General features: G+C 37.0%; 1 protein-coding gene across 1 annotated transcript; it reads right to left on the reverse strand.

The window, feature by feature from the left end:
- Positions 1-3,485: 3,485 nt before the first annotated feature.
- On the reverse strand, positions 3,486-5,026 carry LOC149839105 (putative methyltransferase At1g29790). Its single transcript, XM_090004001.1, has one exon. It carries the CDS (start codon positions 5,024-5,026, stop codon positions 3,650-3,652), a length of 1,377 nt encoding a protein of 458 aa, XP_089860127.1. The 3' UTR covers positions 3,486-3,649.
- Positions 5,027-17,289: the final 12,263 nt, after the last annotated feature.

The raw sequence follows: 17,289 nt of genomic DNA on the forward strand, positions 1-17,289 counted from the left end.
TATATATATATATATATATATATATATATATATAATGCTACATGTATTTTATGTATTATATATATTTTATTTATTGTCAAACTTTAAATGACATTAAAAAGGTTATTAGAAAACAAACCAGCTCATGATTCAGAAACTATGGGGTACTAGTTGCCAAATCCAATTCTTAATGCAAATACAAATAGAGCTGATAGTTAGGCAAATTTTCCAAGTAGAGCCAACTGGAAGTTGAAACAATTAGCATCCATAGCTTTGCAGAAACAACAAATAGAAATAATAAATTTCTTTTTTTTTATTAAAACAAAATGTGAAAATCTGGATCTTGATAAACCAAGTTGATTTGTTAGGCAGATTTTTGTGGGTTGACCAGCTGGCTTGGTTGCTAGGCAAAATCTGGCTAGTTCTTTAAGTTTATCTAGTCGCATGGTCATGCCACTTTTGGCTATATGTGGACGTTTAAAAAATCTGAAACTTTCTTACATCGAACAGTATTTTTTGTTTGTTTTCTTAATCATTGTACTCCTCCTTTCTTCTTATTCTAAGCATTCTTCCGACCATATTGACAAATATCTACCACATTTAAAAATATCACAAAAAATTGTGTTACTTTTGTGTACCATATTAAACGGCCAAAATATCTTGAAAATTTCGTGATTTACTGTGATGTGTATGCCTTTCAAATGACTGTTTTGCCAGACAAAAAAGTTGTTTTAGTTTGCATGTATTTTCTATTTTTTGGTTTTTGCATATTTTTTATTTATACTTTTTCAATTTTAGTCAGTTGATATTGTGCTGATAAAAAACATTGGGAAAAAAGAAAAACACTTCTTGTGAGATTTTTGCTGCCTTTTTTTTTTAATTTAATCTTTTGTCGCCATTCTTCCCACCTTCTTTCTTTATTTTCTATTTTTGGTTTTTGCATATTTTTTATTTATACTTTTCAATTTTAGTCAGTTGATATTGTGCTGATAAAAACATTGAGAAAAAAAAAACACTTGTTAGAATTTTGCTGCCGTTTTTTTTTTAATTTAAACTTTTGTCGCCATGCTTCCCACCTTCTTTCTTTATTCTTTTAACTAAGAGAAAATTCTATTTAGAGACCAGCATTTTGATATAATTTAAAAAAAGCCTCATGTTTTTAAATTTCTTGATACAAGCCTCTTATTTTTTTTTTTTCATTTGCCTAGATAAGGGAAACCCCTCCTCTCATCAACGATATAGATGGCAGTGGACCCTGTTGGGGGCGGGCGACAAGGTCTCCACCATCGTCTGGTTTCAAAATTTTGCCTTCCATCCCCACCTTATCCCTACAAGGGTTTTGATTTTAACCTCCATCTCCGGTTCATTTCTCATTTCATGTCTAAATGTGGGCGAGGTATGGCGGGCCTTGTTTCTCTGATCTCTTTGCTGATGCCACCTTCTGCCATTAGAGGAAAGAGAAGAGAGAAATGAGAGTTTGTGTGACTCGTTAGAAGGAGAAGAGAGGAGAGATTGAAGAAAGAGTTTTATGTTAGGGTTAGAATATATATATATATATATATATATATATATATATATATATATATATATATATATATATATATATATATATATATATAAGATTTTTATAATATGTATAATGTAGCTTTTGTGATTTTGCTTTGTTGACTAGGAATGTATTTATAATATTTCAAAAGTTAGGTTTGAAAATATGCCAAAAGTCTAGCGTGTTTTTTTTTTAAAAAAATCTATTATTTATTTGACACTTTTTTTTTTATATTTTTTTTACCTTATTGCAAGTTTGGGGTTGGCATAGTGGGGTGGGGCCTTTGTTGCTAGACAGGCAGTCAAGGTTAAATTCTCATAGGCATCATCTCTCTGCGCAAGCTAATGCTTAGCATAGGCCCCGGGAGCAAGAGCCCTAGACTCATAGTTTTACGCTGCCTGCATGATGACCATAAGTATAGCAGGCTGAGCCAGCGCAACCAGGGGCTGTTTCTTCGGGTTATAAATTAAAAAAAAAAAAATCCACGCTGGGATCTATTGTCAAAGTATCAATGCCATATTTTTAAACAATCAAAACCCTCGGGCCGTTTCTCTTTTATGAGGACTATATCAAGAAATATACTCTCATATCAGATAAAACTATTCCAGAATAGTAAAAATGAATAAAGCAAGAAGAGCAACATTCCATTCTCATTTAGTCAAATTCATTTATTTATAACACCCTGCAGCATGCAAGACAAATAACTCTGACTAAACTAATAAGATGGTAAGACCACATAATATATATGGATGCAATTTAAGAAATCACATGACTTTCTCTGAATTCAGCTTCAGTAACGTGGCAGCCCCGAGGGTTTTGGTGCAGTGGAGGGGCCTTGGCCATTAGACGGGTGGTCAGAGTTCCATTGCCACCAGCGTCAGCCCATTGCAGGGAGTGACTCTTTCTGTAGGGGTGCACCATGAGGGCATGTTTGATGATTTGTCTAGGATGGGACGAAATGAACAAAAAAGACGGGACAAAACATTGGTTTTGTCCGCTCAGTAACAACTGTACCAAGTTTAACGTTTGTTTGAACCATACTCGGATGCTGTTCATGACCTTTTCCCACCTAAAACCCAACAAACCCGTCAAATTCAAGCTCTTCATGACCTTTTCCCATTTCCCTCACCACCCACAAAGCATCTCTCATGGAAACTCAAAGAGAGCCCAAAACCCCATTTCTCTAAGAAACACCAAAGACCATGGAATCAAACTCAAAAAATGACCACCAAAACTATGGAATCAAACTTTGTATCAAGAAATATAATAAATGGTTTCCTGGCATTATTAGGGCATCCGGCTTGATTCCAAGGCTGCCCATAAAGGCCGTCGAATAGATCGAAGAACGACCTTGTGTATGCATCAGATCCCAAACTCTTCTGGCCATCTCTGCGTCGTCCGGCGAGAGAGAGAGAGATGGGCATGCCTGTCGATGATTTTTTTTTTAATTAGTTTCCCTTTCTGTAACAGGGGGAGGGGGCATTCCCATCCAATGTTCGTTAAAAGTCTTGTTTTAAGCATCTTTTTCGTGAGATGGGCGAGGAAGAGCCATCAAACATGCCCTGAATTTACACTGGGAGGACAGCTACTTTAAGTACGGCAGGCTTAGCCAGCACAACTAGGTTTATCATTTAGAGAGTAGTTTTTCCGTCTTTCATGAAAAGAAAATTCAAGAGATCTCATATACAAGAAGAGGAGACAGTTGACCAAATGGAACAAGAAAGTGCAGGCAACACCACATTAAATCATTCAGATGAGAGGGCCACTATCAAGGCAGAAATGGAGTCCCATACTTTGGATAAGTCAAAATGAGGTGGGCTCCACGTGGTTGGTAAGAGCTGTCAGTGCACGTTTCCCTGTGGTGCGAGTTGCAGGTTCAAAACCCCAGGGATACGTTGAATAGTAACTGATGGGGTCTGCCTAACCCAGCTTGCCTTAAAAAAAAATGTGCATGAATAGCTTCTAGCAAAATCTGTGGAGTATTATTACTAACTATCAAGTTGCAGCATAACAATCTCCTCAACATGTTAAACATGTTAGTGTAATATAAGCCCCATCAGAAGAGGATAGAAACAGGGACAAAACAAACAATTTAAAGCAAGAAGAGAGAAAAAAAGAGATCGATCACACGGTTCTTGGAGGCTTTTCTAGCAATGCAGAAAGATAAACTTCTTCCTTGCATTTAGTTGACACAACCCATTTATGCTTCTTGTATCTGAATTGCAGAAACATGTACATGTAGTCATCCAGATCTTTCCTGCTGCAGAAGAACCTGTCGACCCACAACAACCCGCCCGGTCTAAGAATCCGGTCCCAGTCGAACAACACAAAGTCCATCAGTTGCAGATCGATCCAACCATCTAGAAACCCAGTGGTATGAATCAGATCCATTGTGTTGTCGAAGAAAGGCAGCCTCTGGTTCACTGTCACAAACAGGGGAATGAGGCCCCTAAGCGCGATCAACTCGTTGAATGGAGCCCCCAAATTGAGAGCAGTAGTGACGATAGTCACGTTAAGCTCTCTCATCCTTGCTGCGAAGCTTCCTGTGCCCACACCAATGTCTAGCCCAATTCTTATTTTTCCTGGCTTGGCATTCAATACATCTGTTATCAGAAAATCTGCAGCAACAGGGCTGTTCTGTACCCACTTCACCTTTTCCTTATCCAAATTGAAACAACCAGTACACTTTGTGATTCCTTTAGGATTATTTCCTGCTAGGCAACTGAAGTTCTTGCAAGCATAAAGGTTCCACCTGACGTTCTTGTTGTCAGGCATCTGCCACAGAGATTCGTTAATGGGTGACGGTTCAACATACAATTTGGAAGCTCTAGTCAAGCATCTCCTTCGAGGCAATGGATCACACCCACTGATCATGAGCCTCTGCCCTAGGTTCCAATCATCTTTACAGTAGTTCCCTATGTCATAATTCATGTACTCTTCCAATTCTTTCTTCATCAAAACACATGCATGCCCAATTGTATTATAAACCTGCTTAGTCCCATACACATTGATCTTCCCAGATCTGTTCTCCTTTGCTGTAACATACTTCCTTAACTCCTCAACAGTGAAAAAGTTTATCAGAGGGTCCTCTTTCAGACCCGATTGCCCATGGATTTTCGGAATTCTGATCTGTCTAAGAGATACATGAGCACTATAAACAGGTGGGAGAAATTCATCCTCTAAAAACTTCTTAAACTGAGGACCTGACATATTTCTCTTATCCATCTGCTGCACAGTGTTTTCAAGCTTGGTCTGCAAATCAGCCAACTTCTCAAGAACTTCATCCACCCGATCCGACATCGCTTTCATATCAAAACCTGAATACGCCTCCTTTGCCCCATAGAGTTTCTGGCAAATATCTTCATCATGGAACAAGAACCCCGAAGAATAGAATCTAAACAGACTCGCAAGACTGACGATTATGACAAGACTTCCTAGAATGATCTGAAGCATAACCATAACACTCCAAAGGCGACATCTTGGCAGGCGAAACTTCACCATCTTCGACCTTATGCATTTACATAATCTGATATAATCAACCTGACAAACATCATCAAATTCAACTAAGAACAGTTGGAACTTGGAACACAGGTATGAAACAGAGACTCAATAAACAAGAATCGACAACCAAGAAAATGAAAGAAAGTTGATGAGGGACTGAATGCAATGGAAGAAGTGATGTCCAACTAAAAATTTATTGTTCGTAACCATGTGCATTATATTGTACATGAATTTCAGTCTTCACCATGCATCTCTTGCATTATTTCATCGCAGTATTATGCTTCTAAAATTGCATTTTGGCAGCCAGATCGCTGTGGTTTATATATAATCGAAACTATGAATTAAAGTACTCAAAAATCAACGAGAGAGAGAGAAGTGATCATACCGTAAGATCAAAGATGAGATGAACTCCCAACGCAATCAGAAAACGAAAAAAAAGGAGGAACCAAAGAACTAAATACAATCGTGGAAAAGATCTAACGATCATACGAATTCTCAACAGACGGATCGCTCATGCAAAACTTGAGAAACAGGGGATGAGGCAGAGGGCCCAAATAAACGAGAAAAGATTGAGAATTAGATCACAAACTGGTATCATTTCCAAATAAATCCATGCTCTTGAAAAGCGAACAAACGGAAGAGAGTTTGCGAATTGTTCTACCATATCGCTCAAACACTTGCTACATTTAGCGTCGGGAACCATCCACGTTGTATCATTGGCCGAGTTGACGTCCTCTGCCTCACTAAATTGTGAATTTTTTTTATCCGAAACGATCTGGATTTCGGAAAAAACGCTTTCAGTTCTGTAACTCTGAGAGAGAGAGTTCAGTAAAAAACAGAAAATCCTTCAATAATAACAACTAAAGACCTGAACACTTGTGATTGACAAAAGATCTGGAAAAACCGAGAAAAGACACAAGACGAGCTGGATCTGAACGAAATGTTGAAAATCAAGAAAAAAAATCAAGTAATCAGCTCGTCAAAGATTTGTTTTTTCTTTTCTTTTGATAGGCCAAAAGGAAATTTCGTTCTTCTGAGCTCCAAAATCCCTCGTTTTCACATTACCGAGTAAGAACGAAGTTCTTGCTCTGAAATATAAGCAAAATATCCAAACTCTAAACTGTAAAAGACCCAAAAAATCCCGAAAACTTAAGAAAAATGAACAAAAGCAAGCAAGAAACAGAATAAGCTCCCCTTGGAGCTAAAACTAAACAAGGAAAAAGCGAAAAAATCATGAAATCCCCCACACAAACGCATACAATGATCAGGAAAAAAATAAGAGAGTCAAATTTCTCACCGGAAATCAAGATATGAGGCGCTCCCGAATCTCGCGAACGCGATCTCCCGGACTCGAAGAATTCGGCAGGTCGATGCCCTAAATCCCCGAGACGGAATGGTGCATGGAATGTATACGTTTAAAAAATTCAAAAAAATAAAAACTCTTCACGGTAAGACGCAGTCCGGAATGGTCGGTTTGTGAGACGGGCGAGGTCTTCCGCGCGCGCGCACCGATCTTCGAACCTGGGTCAACTTGCGCGGCTTGTGATGCGCGCTCGCACGATCTCCGTCCCGCCATCCCCGGATCTCCTCGCTCGGCTTCTCCTCGCCGATTAATTGCCGACGGCACCCAGGACCTAAGCGCGTCGGCCCCGCCAACGCAAATGCCGGACACTCAGACACATTCTTGGTGCATCCGGCAGATGCCAAAACTGTATCGGCCGCTGTCCGTGCCACCCCGAAGGACTAACACTGTCGGACACACCAGGCAAAAAAATTGGGGTGCATTGACAGGGCAGGACAGTGCATTCTGTCCTGTCTAAGGACAGTACAGGAAATGACAGTTTGTCCTGTCCTGTCAGAGGACAATACAGGACATGCATCCACTTATCAAACGCCTTGTCGAACTGGAATGGTCATTATTTTAACCTACTCAGTCTGCATCTGAATATGTGACATACTTATTTAACTGTAAATGAGATATCCGATCGCGTAAAGTGTAGCATATTGCAAGATACCCTAGATGCTCTTGTATAAAGTGAGATCACTAAATTTATTTTCTAATGAAAGAGTCATAGGCTTGGAGACCTGCTTAACACCTTGCATTGACATTTTCGCCAATAGGTCTAAAATATATATTTTTTGAGATAGAACAAGACCATGGTGACTGAAATTTGCCTCTATTCTCAAAAGAAATGTAGAGGGACCAGACCTTTGACGGCAAATTCTTCGTTGAGTTTGTTGATCAGCTGTTGCACAAGCTTGTGATGCAGGCGTGCATGATTTTCATCCCGCCATCCCCGGATCTCCCCGCTTGACTTCTCGCCGATTAATCGCCAACAGTATCCAGGCACGTCTGCCTACCTACGCAAACGCTGGACACACAGACACATTCTTGGTGCATCCCGCAGATGCCAAAACGGTGTCGTCCATTCAAATCAAATTGTTCCATGAGACCTATAATCAGATCCAAATCAAATTTGAGTTGTTTATACCTTTTACATGTAAAGTGCATGTTTCCAGCCTTTTTCTACTGGATCCAATATTGCCATATAATATTTGGATCTGGATTTACTCTACATTCATTGGATCTCAATTCAGATTGGGACCTACTGCTTATAGTCTGGATGCGGGCTTAAAACAACTATGATATGGTTCATACTGAATCCGTTTGCCACAGTCCCACACTCTGTAAACTGATGTCAGCCAGCTGTGTTGACTGACTGACTCGGTTTGGTTAGTCATGCATTTGACTGGAGGAACCTCTAGTACAAGATCCATGTGTTCAGCCCACTTTTTTTTTTTTTTTTTATGAGGAACCTTTGACGCAAAGTTAATGGACCGGCCTACTTACTAAGTAAACCCAGGTAGTCCACCAACCTCCATGCCTTAAAGGGACTGACCAGAGAAAGCAGTGGGGTACATCCTGTAAGCGTTGCAGTTTGATCCGGTGTCCTTCATCTTGAGTATCTTCACACACACCCTGACCCTGCTAAACAAGTGTGCTCAACACAAAGGGGTGCATTCAACCAACTTTCACTAGGTCTTAGTTGATCAAGCCAAGTCTTGCATATACTTGGGTGACTGGGGCATCAGTGAGAGTGAGATCTCTGGTATGAGTCTCCATGGGTCCCCGTCTCGACCCCTAGAACTGTCCCTTGAGTCAAACCCAAACCCTGAATCAAAGCCAAATGATTTGAGTGGGCTCAATGAGTCAGGGCCGTTCACCACAATCTTCAAACAAGTTTTTTCTTGTTAGTGTATTCAATCCCCACCGGACATCTAACTTGATGGAGATGTAGGTATGATCAACTCTCACGGTTAACAAGTGCGATATGAATGTTTTGACCTTTGAAACTCTCGAAGTTTGACCATATGTGTTTATGTTGATTGTATGTGAACCTCTTTTTTGTTAAAAATGACATCATCAAATATGCAATGCGAACTTTGCGGCCTTCGTGCGTTAATGTTTTGTGGATCTTCTTTAAGTACATGATTTCTTAAAGTTGAACATGACATCCATAAATATATGTTGTAGTTCACAAATATGTTATGCAGATATTTCAACCTTTGCAACTCTTGAAGATTGTCAACATGTGTCCACCTTCACAAATATGGTTTTTGGTTTGCAAATATGTGTTGATTTTATGTGAATCTCCTGTGATTCACAATTCTAATGTGTAAGTCCAATTGATAAGGTCAATAAATGAACAGTTGTGAATGTTTTAAAGTTCATGTAACTGATGCGTGAATGTTCTGAGGTTATATTCCTGTTACAATTTGTATATACATCCACACATTCACATTAATTATCACAAGTTATAATTTGTATATATGTGTATACATTCACAACAATTATCACCTGCTATAAGCATTAACAATATATACATTCATGTTATAATTTATATATGCATTCACACATCTACAATTTATACTTTCAAACATTCACATATTAACAATAAAAAAAATTTACAATTTGTATATACATACATTAATAATATAAAATATATTATAATTTGTATATATATATTCATACATTCATAATAAAAAAATGTTATAATTTATATATATATATATATATATATATATATATATATCCACACATTTAAAGTATATACATTCAAGCAATGAAACAAAAGTTTATACAAACAAAAGAATATACAAATTATAATTATTTGTTGATGTATATATACATAAACATTTGTTTGTGAATCTGATCACAATTGCAATAAATCCAATGCTTGCGACTATTATGGATGTTGCAACTACTACCCCGGTGCTCTTAGCTCCTCAAGCTCTCTATCCATGCTAGAGAGCAGAGCTACCCGAGTTCACGAAAGCTCTTATAGATTATGTATAATGATACCTTTGCTAGAGAGTTTCTTATTCTTTGCTTCAAGCAAATCATGCAGCCTACGAATTTCAGCTATTGCAAGCGCTAAGTTTACATCATCTTCACTTATAGTTCTTCTAAGTTTCTGTCTCCTCGCCTCAATTTGCCCGTCCACTTTTCCTTTGTAATCAAATTATATATATAAGATAATAAATTTCTAATAAAAGTAAATTTGTAAATAGAGTTAATTTATATATAAGTGCATTAACATATCAAAGCCCCTCTTTGCATTGAAACTACTGGTTGTCAACAACTACATTTCCTTGGCGATGGAGTCACATGAAATATAAGTCAATGTCATTGTCATCATCATGTTGATTCTCAAGTTGAAAGAAAAACGATATGGGATAATCATTTAACTATTCCTTCAAACAATCTTACATGCTTCTACTAACTACAGGATGGTGACAAGGTTGCTGCTGAGTATACTCAAACTATCGAACCGCTTGGCTGGCCATTTGACATTCAACTTCATTCATATTGTACAACAAAATATCATTTCTCACGAGGTCCATGACTTGGACAACCATATCCTCCTCCACTACATATTCTCTATAAGGACACCACATTACCTACAAAATGAAGTTTCATTTATGGTTAGTCCTATATTGCATTATTTTTAAAAATATAATCATTTTTTCATGTATACTTACATATGTTTTGGTCAGCACACGCAACTTTGCAGTGCAAAGAGCCCTTCCCAAATGATGACTTGTTCTTCTTTTATCATTCCTCTCCTACTCTACCAATACGTTTAAGTTTTCTTGAGTGTATAACGTACTCCACATAGCAAGAATCAAACTACTTGTCTTACAAACATGTTTCACACATATATATTTGAATTAGTTGATTGTAAACATCTTACAAACATATTTTACACAATAATAAATGAAAAAAAAATATAGCGATATGACCTCTTCCTCGAAGCATGCACTTGCTCCTCCAAGGGATGATATTTTACCTCCCCAGACTCTTGAGGATCCTTCTCCGATCTCTCTACATCAACCCACACTTGCGCATCCTGATGATCCTCCTGCACAATCTTCACACCAACCTTCTCCTTTTGTTGATGATCATCTTCTGCAAAAGGACTTTCACTCTCATTCTTCTTTTATTGAAGTCCATCAATCTTCTCTACTTCAGCCTTGTCATCCTTCCCTTACCAAGGTACCACATATGCACTTCCCACCCTCATGATGTCCACACTCTCCTTCTCTGTCTTACCATTGCCACTACAGGTGGCCACATTTCTTACTTTCTCTAGTTAGGCATTGAGGTTAACAACAACCATAGACTAATGCCTCTTTAACTTCTTCACTGATGACTAAACGCATGAATCTCCCTCCTTTAATGTTTCTATGATAGAAGACAAGATTTGGGCTAGAAACTCATCAACCTTTTTTGCATATGATTTCTTTTTGGGCTTTCGCTTAGTGATATTGTATTTCTTATGGTATGTATCAGATATCAATACTTTTGGCTATGGATGAGGTCTCCTCTCTATCCACGTGCCAAGCCTTATTTGTACTATAGAGTAAGATGAATTAATCGGTGTGAAATATATCTGTTCACTAGTTTTCTTTATTCCATAAGTAGGTGTTGTTGCTCCATGACAATCTCTTCAATGTTGCAAAGCAACCATAACCAATTTCACCAAAACATAAATATCCTTTAATGATTACCAATGCATGAATCCTTTACAAAACAAAAGTAAGAGCAAAGTTGAAATGGTTCATAATTCAAGTACATAGCTATTATAATCTTTATTGAAGAAAAGATGTACTCGAGAGAAATTTAAAACATAATAACATCCAAAACAACAACAAAGTTATGCATCAATAAAAAAATTTAATAACAAAGTTATTTAAAAAGAACAAATTGAAACAACTACAATCAAAACATCCATATAAGTATCTTGCATGATGCATACAAAGCAACATGAACCACTTATGCATAAAGAGAAACATGATGTTGAGGACATCTAATACATTGATATAAGAACCATTTGAATATCAGTTTAAAGAAATCATGAACCTAATTATGTAGACTAAACATAAAAATCATTTTTTTATTTTATTTATAGCAACATTCATCCCAATCAATACTCAAGTATTAGATCTAAAAAATCAAAAAATAAGAGCCAACACCATACACAAGCATATACACCAAGAAAAAAGTAGTAAGAGGAGTGGATGCACTAAATATAGGTTTTCTGTAGTGTAAAGTTGTCGACACCTAACTTTTCCAAGATGTCCAAAATATAAATTTTCTTTTGAGAAAACACACTCTCATGGTTCAAAGATTAGCATTTCAAAAAGATAAAATCATAATATTATAAAAAAACTTAAAAGGTCTTTTTTTCTATCCCAACACACAAGTGTGCCATCCAACCATCCTACCTTGGGATGACACACTAGTGTATCATTCTTCTACGGCCATTCTACCTTGGGATGGCACATTGTCCTGATACAAGATGGCACACCAGTGTGTTGTCCTGCCTTGGGATGGCACACCAACTTGCTGACCTGCTATGGGATGGCATACTAGTGTGTTGCCCTGCTATGGGATGGTACACCAATGTGCCATCATGCCTTGAAACGACACGCATGTTTATCGTCCTTCTATGGAATGCCATTCCCCCAAAGTTTGGGAGATCTAGAAATCCCATGTCTGAGCGTTGGCCCTAGAAAGAATGCCTACCTTAGCCATGCCTTCACTCTAGCCCTCTCTTGGCTCGATCCCTAAACTGCCACATATACGCAAAGGCTCTTTTGAAGCCATTGCAACAACCATCATGCCTACGCAATGTTGATAGACTGAAAATAAGCCCAAAAGATAAACAAACCCAAATTATGAAAAAGTATTTTTTCTAGATTAATTTGATAGTTTGTTGTTTTGTTTTAGTTTTCTTTACATTCTTTTTATTCCCTGTATAAGTCCTTATACATGTTTGATTTAAATTACATATCTCATTTCACAAAGTCTGAATCTCGAATCCAAGCTTTCTTGATAGTGAACTTCAAAGCATAAGCAACATAAATATGCATTTGCTTTATCTTCTAGAGTAGAAGGATGATTGAAGCTTGAAACGAGTGTCCCACATCTTTTGAAAGATTTTGGAAAGAGTTTTGTGAACCAAGGTAAGCCTATTTCTTTTACCATAAATCTTTTATCAATAGTTTTCAACGATCATGGTGGGATGTGTTTTTTCATATTTTGTAGTTTATAAATTCATTAATTAAGAGATTTGGGGTTTTGTGGGGCCCAAAATTATAGATAGAATAGCTTCATTTCATGATGCAAGACATTTAAGATAAAACAACAAATAAAGTTTGTTGCTGGAGATTAAAACATTAAAACAATCTCCTACAAGGGGTTGAAATGATAAAACTTTTGCCTTCAGGGGCCTAGACAACAAAGTCGCTTTGCCGTTAAGGGCTGAAACAACAATCCATTTTGTCGTTTGGTCCTTGTAACCTATTTGTTGAATAACTTGTCTTTCAATAGTTATTTCAATGCTTCAATATCAAAATCAATCATTTTTTGATGCATTGGAAATCTTAGATTCTCAACTTTATTTCATCCTTTGATGCTTTCCCTGAAACTGCATATTTATACTTCGAAAGTGCCCAAAAAAGTTTTTGTTCTTATTTTTTAACCAAAACTTCTAGACAGTTTGCCTTTCACGAAGGGGATCTCCATGCTCCAGTGTCAAAAACATGTGATTCTTGTTTCTTCTGAAAGATTATTCATTTTGTAAAATGTTGTCTTCTGTGAGATATTCCAAAAAACTTAAATTTCTAGGTTTAAATCACTTAAAAACTTTTTATTTTCTGATTGGTAGTAGGTATAGCTACGCGATAGTTTCTATTTTGGGAGGCATTTCTCTCTACTCAGATGTTAGAAGTTGACAAAATAAGTCGGTTTTTAAAGTTGTCATCCTAAAAACATTTGGATATTAAAAAAAAAATCTTTTCTTTGGTTAAAAATCCCAAAAAGATTTTGTTCTATCACTTTGAGGCAGAAAATCTTATTATGTGTTTGGCGTTCTGAATAGCGTATTTTTCACGCTCTGAAATCCAAATCTTGTGTTTTTTGCTTCTTTTTAAAGAAAATGTCATCCTATTTAAGCTTGGTTCGTAATGTTTGACTTATTAGTTATTTGTTGAATCTTGCTAGGCCTTTTTGCATTAGGTTAATGCATACATATTAGTTTGGGTTTTATCACATCTTTAAACACTTGCTTGAGAAAATTTAATTCACTTAAAAATTAGAAAAATACAACTTTCAGCAAGTTAGGTTTTTTTTGAGACCTTGCTTGGTTTATTGTGTGCTCTTTGTATTTTTAGCTCCTATTTCTTTAGGATTAGAGCTCCTCTTTTATTTGAAATTTCAAAAATCTCATGTCCCATCATTTGGATCTTCGGATCTCTCACAGGTATTGTTAAGTTGTTAGTTTGGGTATATCAGTATTGGTACATTAGAGCCAAAAAATTCATACATTAGTACATTTAAGTTGTTTGGTATATTGATAGTGAACCTAAAAGTGAATCTTGATTCATAGAACCTGAAAAGACCTCAGAGATTTGTAGAGCAATTTCAAGGAGAATTAGAGTACCCATTTGTTTTGAAAAAATTCTCATTACTTGTTTGAGCATTTATGTGAACCATTGTTTGGATTATAATGAATACTTGATCCAGAAACTAGAATCCTCATTCATCTATGAAGATCAACCTTTGAAAAATCACACATGTGGGATGCCACCCCATATAATGCAAAACATCATATTTGATGATGATCCTGAAGAAAGCATCCACACCGATGTTTTCGATGAGCCTACAAACGATCGCAAAAAAAAAAAGCTCTGGCGATCACTGAGTCAAGTTCTCGTTGGTAATCTCATTGGTCTAATAAAAGTCCCCACATAGAGTACGAGTCAGGCAATTCTAGCATGGATGAATCCATCTGAAGATGAATTCCTAAGACCTCATATTTCAAAAGCCCAATCCAAAGAAGAGGATGCACTAGTGCATACAAGGCAGAGCATAGAGGGATGAAAAAAACTAAAGAGATCTAAAAAAAGACTAGAGCATGAAAAATCACAAGAAGATAGAAGGGCCAAGAGAGCCCAGAATTTGGATTATGAAAAGAGCTATAGCCGATTGAGTGAATCTCAGGTATCTAACTGGGAGATGAAAGTTCATAAACCCCACTCCCAGTCCAAACCATATCATCAAAATCATACAAAAAAAATCATTATAAGACATGATCCAAGACTTCAACATTGGAATGAAATATATGAATATGAATAAGAGAGAGTACTCTCTAGAAGATTTCTTACTCGAGAGATATGATGATACTCTCCCCAAGCTTTTAAAATTTGGTGAAAAGGCAGACCCAAGAACTCACATGACCCTATTAATGGGGAGTGTGTCTAAATATCGAAACAAATATAGGATGCTAATTAACTTGTTCCCTATGAGTTTGGAGAGAGATGCATTGCAATGGTTCGCCACCTTGAACCTCCAGCATGTCAGGGAGTTTAAGCAAATTATAAACCTCAATTTATAGATTGTTTATGAATAGATTGTTGTCTATGGCCAACAGGATGAAAGAGCTAATCTCAAACTATCTCACCATAATCACCATGGACAACTTCTCTCAATATTTAAGAAACCTGATCAATATTTCTTAGGTCGAAACCTATCTTGAACTCATTAAGAAAACGACCGCCTTCGAGGTAGGCATCAAGAGGGGAATGTATGACAAGTTTTTGAAAAATAGTAAAGATAATCATGTTTATAAGAAGTCAAACTCTTCTAAAGGTCAAGTGAGTACTCGACAAGATAAAACTCTCAAAAAAACGACAATCAAGGAAAAAATATAGAAAACCAGAAGACTATCCCAAGGAAGTTGAATACTAATGAGAATGAATATGGAAGAAACCCTAAATGGACCAGAGACTGAACATTTAATAAGTTCAAACAAACTCAGTCACAACCTAGGTCTTTTGTTATGAGATGACCTAGTCAAGTTTCTTGAGGTATCAGATCCACCATAAATGAAGAACAAAGATCCATCCAAACATTGTCGATATCATAGAGTCATGGGCCGCACTAAAGAGTGATTTGTCATTAAGCACATTATACAATATAATATTGAAAATGATGTACTGCTTGTTGACGAAGAAGGAGAATTGGTTATAAAAAAAGGTCATTGAGTGGGGAACACCAACAAACTCAATGATTTGCAGTCCCCAAGACCTCACATGAAATATTAATTCCTATCAATTGCTTGTAGTTCTTCAAATCTGTTACCAAGGAGGAAGAGAGGCACAAGAAAGACATCTCTCATAAAAGCCAAAAAAACTTCACAAGAGACCCCTATAATGAGTGTGATTCGTTTGGATCCATTAAACAACAATTACACCAAGGTTCCTCTCCTGACGACCTACCATAAAGACACCATCACCCAAAAGGATAGCTTCCTCGAACTCTCACTTAAAAAGAAACGCCCAGAGGATGGTGTGATTCAGGTCACATGTTCAGTGAAGGTCTATGAACCCAAAGTTCTGAAAAGAGGCGTTACCTTATAATTCATGGAAACTAAAAAAAATCTAAAACAGCATAGAAAGAGAAGTATGATATTGAGACCCATATGGCCAAGACACTTGACAACATCTTAATATTAGAACTAATCAGAGTTTCTAATGAGCACCGAGAGACAGTGGAAGATATTTTGAGGAATGTCAAAGTCACCTCCAACAGTTTGTCAAAATGATTGACAACCTTAATTTTTCAAGCCATGACTCATATGCCAATTACCTTCTCAAATGATGATGCATCAAAGCTTGTGACACCTCATGCTAAGGCCGTGTGCATTATTGTGCAAATCAAGGGGATGTCAGTCTCTAATTGTATGGTGGACAACAGTAAAGGGATGAACATATGTCCAATCATTACTGCCAAAAGGTTGGATATCCTGAAATTTGAGCTAGGAAAGCATGTGATATAGATCAACATGTATGATGACAATACCATAACCACAATGGGGACCATGATATTGGACGTGACAATAAGTTTCATTATTCAAAAGATACTCTTTCATACGGTGGGTGTGTCACTCTCATACAACCTATTGTTAGGGAGACGCTGGATTCATGATCATAAGGTTATCCCTTTCATGTTCCACCAATGTATAAAAATATCGTGGCAAGATCAAATTGTGGTGGTGTATGCGGATGACCCAACCATCAGAACAATATAACCCATATTGTTCAGACTTGAGGGGCAAACTAACATGCCAATTGTTGGGTCAAAGGAAGAAACAACCTCCTTATCAAACTCAATGATAAGTGTAGCATCATCCAGTTTGGGTCAAGTGTCTGTTATAGACCTCTGTAAAAAGCTCAAGGTCTTCATACTCAAAGGAAGGATAAACGACTCACATCTCAAGGGTCACCCTAATATTGACAGTTTTTAAAGTATATTAATAAGTAAAGTTTTTTTTTTGTACATGGGTTACCAATTTTTTGATGGACTGGAAAAAATCAACAAGGGATAACAATGCCTCTTACAACAACATCCACGGTGAGAACCCAGGGTCTTGGTTATAAGAAGCCTAGAGAAAAATAATATCAAGAAGAACCCATATAAGTCCTGAGGGATCACTCCAAAAAGAGGGCCACCATCATCAACACAGTAAGGGATCTGATTACATCAGATAGTACAAGATTGTCACTTTTTTTGTATTAACTCAACCTTTAATCTCAAAAGTTTGGCAACAATTTGAGCCCTTTTGTTTTTCCTCCTAAATAGAATCTTCACAAGGCAACAAAAAGTCAGGGTAGACCCATAATAGTATAGAAGAAAG

This window comes from Nuphar pumila, chromosome 4 (assembly GCF_984573655.1).
Source record: "Nuphar pumila chromosome 4, dmNupPumi1.hap1.1, whole genome shotgun sequence".
NCBI lineage: Eukaryota > Viridiplantae > Streptophyta > Magnoliopsida > Nymphaeales > Nymphaeaceae > Nuphar > Nuphar pumila.